The sequence below is a fragment of the Danio aesculapii genome, chromosome 17, assembly GCF_903798145.1.
Source record: "Danio aesculapii chromosome 17, fDanAes4.1, whole genome shotgun sequence".
Taxonomy (NCBI): Eukaryota; Metazoa; Chordata; class Actinopteri; order Cypriniformes; family Danionidae; genus Danio; species Danio aesculapii.
The window spans coordinates 42,486,447-42,496,837 of NC_079451.1; the positions used below are offsets into that span (position 1 = coordinate 42,486,447).

Sequence of the window (10,391 nt, forward strand, 5' to 3'; positions counted from 1 at the left end):
TCGTTATGGATGTGACGGATGTGAAATTGTTATTCGTGTGACTTTAGTAAATCAAATATAATTGTTTAAAAACATTGACAGAGACATTTTTGAGTATTTCTAAAGTACTTGAAAATACCTGCCAACACAAAACAACAGTTTGGTGTTTTGGTGAAACTTTTTTCATGGCAAGGTTGGCATTTGCATGCAATTGCTCATATATATATATATATATATATATATATATATATATATATATATATATATATATATATATATATATATATATATATATATATATATATATATATATATATATATATATATATATATATATATATATATATATATATATATATATTGCTGCTTGTTCAAACTACTACTTTAAAATGAGCCGAGTCGGCGCCAGTGTTGGAGTGGTTAGTGAGACGACATATGCACTACAGTGCTCACGGCGACCCAAGTTCGATTCCCGCATCGCTGTCCTTTGCCGATCCTTCCCCTCTCTCTGCTCCCTATGCTTTCCTGTCAATACTCTACACTTTCCTATTCATTAAAGGTGAAAACCCCCAAAAATAATTATAAAAAAATAAATAAAATGAGCTAAAACATCACAATTGAGATTTTTCTCTGACAAATTAATTGTTTTATGTTCAAACCACTTAAATTTGTTAAGCTAACCTAATAGATTATATGAATTGTGTGGAACCCTGCATTTTTTTTTTCTTCAAAATATTCAAAGTAACATATAAACAACATATAAACAACAAATTCATTAAATATGGTAGTTTACTGTAAAATGCACACATTTCTTTTATAGTCTCTACCATATTTTTCATTCTGGCACCCACAGCTGCTGTTTTTCTTTTCCTTTTTCTTCTTTTTTTTTTACAGTTGCAACCTCTCTCTTCAAAGCAATGGTCACATCCAAGCCGAAAACACACACTCGCATCAATCATGGTCACTTAAGTGCAACTCAACAGAGAAATGAGAGGAACACCTGGTTTAGGAAGTGCTCTCCTCTAATTCTGTCAATTATTTCCCTACAGTTTTATAATGTCTATTCTTCACTATGTTTTTTTTCCCTTCAAAAATGCAAGTTATAAGAAATCCATGAGCTGAAGTCAGCGTTTAGACTTCAAATGCTACATGTACATTCATTTTTCCGACCGTAAGCCAAATGTAGGTTGTTCCACCACAATTTGTGCTGAACATGCCGGCATAAAAAGCACGGTAATTGTAGCTGTTACTTTGATTTATCATCTTTCCAGAGATCTTCTGACAGACCTCCATATGTCCACTGTCTATTAGTGCTGCAACATCGGAAAAAAGGTTGTTTTTTATATTAAATCTATTCTCATTCAGCATCTCTGATGGGAATTTTAGTAACAACAGCTGTGTTGTGCACTTTTCCAGAAACTTCCTTGCAATCACTGTATGCAAAATCCTCAGAGAATGGCAAAGTCCTTGAGCCAGAAGTCAATGAACTGCACGGCACCTGGAGGAACCACTTTGATTTTGTTGTAGCATGTAAACCGGGGAAAACAGAGTCCAATCTTAAGAGCTGAGCTCATATATAGTCTTACAGAAAAGCTCAGATCCTTTGTCTGGCGCTGTACACCAGAGATTCAACTGCTTTAGGCAGAAAGAGAGACAGATCTGCTCTATTGTATGGAACAAAGGCACCTTGACAGAGTCTTTTGCATAGCGCTTAAATGGTAGCATGTTCAGGATCTTGTGATCATCATATACACTACTTTGATTTATTTATTTTTTGTTTAATGGTGAATTTCAAGTTTAATCCCTGAAATCAGGTCATCATGCATCAATATCGCAATGTGTGTATCCGCAATAGTCACATCGCAAAATATGCAATGTTGAGTTGACTTTGCTGTGTATTTTTGACATTTAAATACACAAAACCATAAAGCATGCACTGTTTATTTCACTTTTAGATTTGCTTTATTGCATTCATATATGCTTGTAGTTTGTTTATTACAATTTATGCATGATTCCCTTCCCTACAGAATCATCCCAGTCAATCAAAATTAATACATTCGGTAACACTTTAGTGACCAATTTTTACTATTGACTAGTTGCTTATTGGCATGCATGTTATTATGATATTGGCTGCTTATTAGTACTTATAATCGACATATTCCGCATGATCTTATTCTACATCTCTAATCCCATACCTAAACTAGCTTAATATCTATTAATAAGGAGCAATATCGTTTTTCAATATCTTTGATCATTGCAATATTAAATTGTCCTTTTTTAATATGTATATGTACACTGACCGGCCACTTTATTAGGTACACCTGTCCAACTGCTCATTACGCAAATTTCTAATCAGCCAATCACATGGCAGCAACTCAATGCATTTAGGCATGCAGACATGGTCAAGACGGTCTGCTGCAGTTTAAACTGAGCATCAGAATGGGGAACAAAGGTAATTTAAGTGACTTGAAGCTGGTCTGAGTATTTCAGAAACTGCTGATATACTGATTTTTCACACACAACCATCTCTAGGGTTTACAGAGAATGGTATGAAAAACAGAAAATATCCAGTGAGCGGCAGTTCTGTGGGCGCAAATGCCAGACTGGTTCAAGCTGACAGAAAGGCAACAGTAACTCAAACACTCGTTATAACCCAAGTATGCAGAAGAGCATCTCTGAATGCACAACACGTCCAACCTTGAGGCAGATGGGCTACAGCAGCAGAAGACCACACCGGGTGCCACTGCTGTCAGCTAAGAACAGGAAACTGAGGCTACAATTCACACAGGCTCACCAAAATTGGACAATAAAAGATTGGAAAAATGTTGCCTGGTCTAATGAGTCTCGATTTCTGCTGCGACATTCGAATGGTCGGGTCAGTATTTGGCATCAACAATATGAAAACATGGACCAAAATCAATATGGACCAAAATCTCTGAGGAATTTTTCCAGTACCTTGTTGAATCTATGCCACAAAGGATTACGCCAGTTCTCAAGGCAAAAGGCTGTCCAACCCGGTAGTAGTAATGTGTACCAAATAAAGTGGCTGGTGAGTGTATATTATAGTGTTTGCAACCATTTAGAAACAATGAAATTTTTAAAACTGCTTATTATTTTATGGTCCCACGATACAGCTTGGGTCCCTCCTTAATTGTAAGTCTCACAAAATTTCCCGCCAGCCAAATGAAAAGCATAAATCAGATTACTCAGACAGGTAATAACATCTCTCCTCAATGTAAGACATTGTTCATTTTTGTAGAATAAACACAGACGGAAGAGATACGAGTGCAATATGTTAGTTATGGACATGTTCAAACAGCAAACCTAAAATATGAGCAACAATGAACCACAGGCTAAATTAATTCCATTCTATTTATACAGTTCAGATGCAAAAACCTCTAAGTGCCATCTGCAATTTTTATAGAAAATGAACATTTTTCTCAACCTTCTTTGTTTATGTTGAGATATTTCACTTTTAAGAACTGGAAAATGACTTATTCTTTGCCATAAAAGTGATATTAATTAACATACACAGGCACCTGATAAAAATCCTCATTTTAGAGGAAAATTGCATTCAGAGGTTTTTGCATCTAAACTCTTCATACATTTTTTTCAATCTCCATTTTTTTCAGTTTTAATGTAAATTAAAATAATTAAAAAGCATTTCCAGTCAATTGAAACCAACAAACTTTATTTTAAAAACTAATTTAATACGAGTTTAACATAAGTCCATTTTTAAATCACATTGTTTAACTGTTAGTATTATTATATTTCTACCACAACATCTTTCACTTTATAGCTTTAATTTCAACAACTTATCATGAAGACACTCAAGTTTAATGATTTGACACCCATCAACAGGTCAAACAGCTTTTTAGGTTACTCTCTGGGCAGCTCTTCCTGTTCATAAAGTCCCACATCATGCAAATGTACAGGGTCTATAATAAACAGCATGAAACTTTCCATATAGTCATGGCTTCGGTGACTAAAATTCTAGCGCAAGTGTGAACAACATAGTGTAATTTGCAAGCTACAAATCATATGCAGCAGAGGTCTCAGAGTTATTCAAGGCATTCTTTGCAGTTGCAAAACAATCATAAAGTCACAGGGACTCCCGTGTCTGTAAGGGAAGTACAGTCACCCAAGAGTCAGCAGCAGTAAACAGGCAATCTGAATGGAATGCAACAGTCAGGATTGACTACTGCAATACAATAATAGTTACAGTCACAACAACAAGAGTCTAAAAGCTCTTGCGAAAGAATAAGAGGTACAAATATCTATATAATTCCAATACAGTATCAATGTTTGATTAAGGAACGCATCACACACTTAAATGCAAGAAATGCATGCATGTGCATATCTGTATTCAACCTTTACGCTTTTGAAAATATGTAGCATACTGTGCTCAGCATAATTGCGTACCCCATTTTAAAAACGAATATTTGTATCCATTTCTCAGTGAATTCAGGTAATGTATTTCAGTGCATTTAAACAAAACAGATTTATTAAACAGATATATTTGTTAAAATAATATTTAAGTCACCAAACACATACAAATACAATTAAATTCAAGCAAAATATAGCAAATTTTTTTGCTTCTCTTGATTTTTCCTCTTATTTAAATTTGCATTTAATATTTTTTCTAGACCATGTAAATTCGGGTGTACTAGTTTTTGGACGGTTATTGCAAGTTATTTTGTTAGATGAGTTCCAGATTTGGCTTCAGTACTGACTAATCTACTGTATATGCACAAATATAATATTATTTAGCTTCCTATTAAAAATATGAATTGAAAAGATAGATTTGAGAGGGGTGTACTTGTATATGCTGAGCACTGTACCTTTGAATATTCCAGCATACAAATATGTAACGCGTTTTCCCATTTCCCATTTACAATGTACTGCATATCGTATGAACTGAAATCTTACATTGAAAACTGAAATGGCATCCAAATATATATTAAATTATTTTAGATTATAAACAGATTATAAACAAAATTCCTGAGGTTTATGTACATGTACATGCATAATATTTTTCTGAAATGCACTTTACTTGAAGTTTTTGCTTTATATTATATGTTGGTGGCCTAAAAAAGAACCCAAAAATTATATTACACTATCTATTATATATTTATTTATTATAAACAAAGAAATGTGATTGTTTTTATATATCCTCGTGCATATGTATGCATTATATAGTCACATCAACACTCCCTATGCCTGAAATGAAAATTAATGAAATACACTGTATATTAATCATGCATAATGCAATGCATTTTCCAGGCATGCCGTTTACCAAAGCTCGAAATGATGTGAGACATGTGGCAAATATAGGTCAGTGCATTTTACAGCCTTCACGCTGTTGCATTGTACTGACAGATCTACAGTATGCCTTTGTAGAGTTTACATAACAAACCCTTGGAAAGAATCTGACATATTATTGCCAGTTCAACATCACCTTACAGTAAACTGCACAAAATCACAGCGATGCATTATAACATATAACCTACATATATAATGCAGACAGAGAGAGATTCATACAGTAAATGCACGGTACCTTATTACTGAGATTCTCTTTGTTGTTCCCAGCTTTACTTCTTCTCAATTTGATGGAAGGTGACCGTAGCAGATTTTTAATCCGACTTTTGATAGTTGTATTTTCCACTGTCATCTTGATTCGCTGTGCTGTTGAATCAGTGTTTCCAGCAATCAAACGGCGGGTCAGCCGAAAGCCCTTCGCTCTACAATCACAGTCGGTAATCAATCACACGATACGCGTTTAAAGCAAGCCATGATCTGATCACAGCCATTTAATTCATATACTAAAACCCATTCACCGGAACCGTCATCGCGAATCCCCTCTATAAACGCTTTAAATCCCGTGCGGTGTTCCCGTCAGTGTGAGACGCGCTTCCCACGGACGTCCATTCGTTAAAACGGACCATGTTTCGTGTTTCGAGTCAGCAGTTTGACGGTGAGCCGGTCTGTAAGCTCCGCAAATCACTTACAGTCGTAATACCTTCACCGGTACGGTCTGTGTATTTACAAATCCTACTACTGTAAAGAGCACGCTCATAAATATTAACTAAACAGCGATAAACTGCTCTTTCGGCTATTCTGATTGGCTCAAATAATGACGTAGGGAGGCGGGTGCAGCGCAGCTGACCAATAAACAATCTTGATATGGGGGAACGCTTAAGTTGTTAATGTTAATAAGATGGCGTCACTTGGTGCCCCTGTAAAGTAGCGAATTGAAGCGAGATTGGTCGAATTAATATTAAAATATGCCTTAGCCATAGTATACTTTAGATACACATTACACGCTTGACTACTAGTCGGATTATACTGCACATATGGGCGGTCGTGTGATACTGCAGTGTTGCTCTAAGGTGTAGACAATTCGTTTACTTTAGGCAGAATGTTTATTTTGATGTTTGCAAGCAACAAGTTGAGAAGTACAGTAGAAAACTAAAAACTTTAAATTAGCTTTGACTTTTTTTCCCCAATAGGAAAATCCAGCTTGTGTTTTGGATCCTGCTACCTGGTTTCTGGTGAGTTTAAAGCAGGGGTGCCCTAACTTTCTCATGATTGAAAGTGGTGGGCCGAAGCTAAATATACCAAACTGTATTACATTAAAGTTCCCATGGTAACTTCCTAATTTAATAATATAAAAAAATACAGAAAAAAAATAATTGTATCAATAATTATTTATATATTTTTTACATTTTATATTGTACTTCTTACATTCATTTATTTTCTTTTCGGCTTAGTCCATTTATTAATCTGGGGTCACCACAGCAGATTGAACCGTCAGCTTATTCAGCATATGTTTTACGCAGCGGATGCCCTTCCAGCTGCAACCCAACACTGGTAAACACCCATACACTCTCATTCACACTCATACACAACAGATAATTTAGCCTACCCAATTCAGCTAAAGTACATGTCCTTGGACTGTGGGGGAAACCGGAGCACCCAGAGGAAAACGAGGCGAACACGGGGAGAACATGCAAACTCCACACAGAAATGCCAACTGACCCAGCCGAGGCTCAAACCAGCAACCTTCTTGCTGTGAGGCGACAGCGCTACCCACTGAGCCACCGCATCACCCCATACTTCTCACAATAAAACCATAAACAATCTCATTAATGACATAATGGTGTTCAATGTTTTATAGATGTGTATCCAAAAAGAATATTTTTTTCTCTGTAGTAAAATATTTGTGAGTGTTGTTACCCTTTAAAACATCTGATAAATTCACATTTAATTGAAACATTTAATTTTAGGCTTTTTTGTATCTCCGCAATTAAACAAACAAACAAAAGGTAATGTAAAATTAAAAATGATGATCTCTGTTTGAGGGATTCACCCCAACCTTCCCCATCACTTGTCCATCTCTTCTTCGATTGGCGGACCCTACTTTGGGCATCTCTGGTTTAAAGGGATAATTCACCCAAAAATGAAAATTCTGTAATCATTTACTCAGCCTGAAACAAGCAGAAAACTTGTAACAATTGACTTGCATTGCATGCTATATATATATATATATATATATATATATATATATTTTTTTTTTTTTTTTTTTACAATGGTTGCAGGTTTTCATCTTTCAGAATATCCTCCTTTTGTGGTTAACAGAATCAAGAAACTCAACAAGTTTTGAAACTACTTGAGGGTGAGTAAATAGGGAGTATTTTCATTTTTTGGTTGAACTGGCCCTTTAAGTTGTTGCTTGCCAAAATGGAAGATGGATGTATTTGATTTTTACAGCTGTGGTTCCAATGTAAACACTGAATGGTTACAATTCTTCAGCCAGGACTTAATGTCACCCTGTAAAGAATGCAGAATGCAGTACTGTACATTATAAATGAAGGACTCCATCCATAGTTAACAAAGAAGTGTATTAATGGATGGCAAATACAAATTTATGACAATAAACAAATTCAACCTGCCCTGTCAGACTGAAAGACAATAGCAGCTTCTTCTTTTTTTTAATTTACCTTCAGCTGCTCTTCGCACTTTGTTGTAAACTGAATCACAATAGTTTTAATCCTCATTTTTTTAGAGTTAACATTTATTAGCTGGACTGACATTTGGCTGGTGTCTAACTTTAGTTTCTAGCCAACATCAAGTCTGCCATCTAGTGATGCAAAGTAGTACCTTATAACAAGGTTGCCATGTATTATGCTACTTTTAACTACGTGCGGAAGGTTTTTTTTCTGTTTATCTTTATTCCACTGGTTTTAGCTTCGACATATTGCATTGCTTATATTTAGGTTGCACTGAAATATTTCACTCTACCAAATTAGTATTTTACCAATGAATAATGAAATGATAGGACAACTCAAGAGTTCGTTTCTGTTGTAAAAGATTAGTAAGGAGGAATTAACCATTTAATGGACCCTCTAATTTTCGTGGCTTTAGTCATTGTTGGGGTACTCTTTTAAATCTGGAGCCATTAACAACTTGTATCGAAATATATAAGGTTATATTGTTTAATATGGAAAATAATTCTCGAGATTGCATTTTTGGCGTATCACCCAACCCTATTTATGATTGTTTTTAAGCTCATTGTTATAAACAAATGCTGTGTGACTTCTTTGTGACAAGGCAAGTAAATATTGTATCTCTTAGTCTCATTGTGACAAATTTCAAACAATGTCTATATTTAAAATGTTCTGAAGTTGGTCATGTACTGAATATGCTGGTCAAGTTGAATCTACTATGACGTAACGTTTTTGACCGATACATTTTTTGGTGGCCAAAACATCTCTTTTATCAACACACTTTTAGATTCTCATTGTTGCATATTTCTGCTGTGTGATTGGCTCTTGGATCAATATAGAGTAAAAAAAAAAAAAAGTCCAGAGCTTATCAGTTATTGACAAATTTATTGTGATTCGATATATCGTTTATCGGCCCAGGCTTAATCATAAAATGACAATAGTTTAGACACATTCCTGTTGCTAAATGCAAACAAAACGAAAAGCTTGAAAACATAAGCACAAGAACAAGACAAACTCACATTTACACAACTAGACATCTGTGGTGTTTTCACCAATTCAGGTTTTCTCAGTTGTGTTTTTGGATCCATTGTCTACCTGGATCACTCCGGCAGGTTCCTCTGATGGTCCAGCTAAATCTTGTTTCTTACCTACCCGTAAGACCTTTCTAGCCCAGTTTGCCAACACAACCATAGGAGGCGGTTCTCCAGGTCCCCACTGCATGTGGAATATTATAGGATCGAGACACGCATTGAGACAGTACAGTATTTGTGAGACTTCAGAGAGGAGGTTGACTACCCATGCAACCCAGCAAGCATTTTTACAAAAATCCAAAGTGTAGAAAATGATACAGGCAATGATGTGAAGCAGCTGAGCTGGCACCCAACACACCAGGAAGTTGGCAATGAAAACAGCAATCAGCCAGATGGTCTTGTCCAGGCCCTGCATGTTGCCTGGGCCCCACTGCTGCCGTGACTGCTTCATCCGGGAAATGATTTTTACGTAGGACGGTATGATGATGAGCAGTGGGATGGACACCTGAAAGGCATAGTAGGATAGGAGATTGTAGGTTGTTTCACTGGCCCCCAATGTAAAGACCACCACCGCTCCACATACATGGATGCCATCCTCCCTGATCCAGTAAATGATGTTTGGATAATTGAAGTAAATGGAGATGGCAGTGATGGCCCAGAGCAGAAGGGAAACCAGTACAGTGTTTCGAGGGGTGCGGATCATTCGGGATTGCAGAGGAAATACAATTGCAAGGAAGCGATCAGTGCTGATGGCGCAGATAAACATGGTGCTAGAAGTCATCCCGGCAAAGTACAGGATTTTAACCATGAAGCAGAGCGGGCGACCCATTTTCCAGTGGTAGTCAGAGCTAATATAGGCAGCCCAGGGTCCTACAGAGGCCAGATAGGCAAGGTCACATAGGGCCATGTTTAGGACACCTATGGACCCAATACTCCAAGGTTGGGATGGCCGCATGCAAGCCCACAGGCTCCAGAGATTTCCAATTGTCCCAAAAATGGTAAGTCCATAAAAGACAAAAGATATGGAGGATGAGATGTACTTGCGGTTGGATGGACAGTCCATATATGGAACCAAAGGAAGGGCCAGATCATCGGAGTAGGTGCAGTTTTTTGCCCAAGCCCAAGAAATGTTGTTTACTGCCGACATGTCTTGGGCTCTGTCTATATAATTTGTAAAAAAAAAATGGTATAGTTAAATATCCACCTTTTGTAAACTATTCAGCATTTTGGGTATTGATGCAGTCAACAGAATTTCAGGATCATTTAACATAAAACCAATTATGCAATAAACAATAGACGTACCTTACCTTGAGAAATCTGAAAGAGGTTTGGGTACACCTGATTGTCGACTGCTTTATATCAACTCTGATTCTTC

The 10,391-nt window shown here is 36.5% G+C and overlaps 2 protein-coding genes across 3 annotated transcripts in view; both read right to left on the reverse strand.

Annotated features, from left to right (window-relative positions):
• Nucleotides 1-6,000, reverse strand: part of mapkbp1 (mitogen-activated protein kinase binding protein 1) — a 119,810-nt gene extending 113,810 nt beyond the window's left edge. For both annotated transcript variants that reach the window (XM_056477701.1, XM_056477700.1), the window contains exon 1: nt 5,537-6,000. In XM_056477701.1, coding sequence (XP_056333676.1) covers nt 5,537-5,650 — 114 coding nt within the window. In that variant the 5' untranslated portion in view covers nt 5,651-6,000. The remainder of the gene's footprint in view (nt 1-5,536) is intronic.
• A 3,041-nt stretch (nt 6,001-9,041) lies between these two features.
• LOC130244108 (P2Y purinoceptor 8) lies at nt 9,042-10,163 on the reverse strand. The gene has a single exon (XM_056476394.1). It carries the CDS (start codon nt 10,161-10,163, stop codon nt 9,042-9,044), a length of 1,122 nt encoding a protein of 373 aa, XP_056332369.1.
• Nucleotides 10,164-10,391: the final 228 nt, after the last annotated feature.

Excerpts from the sequence above, each read along its gene's own strand:
- LOC130244108 (XM_056476394.1), bottom strand. The coding sequence starts at position 10,163 with ATGTCGGCAGTAAACAACATTTCTTGGGCTTGGGCAAAAAACTGCACC.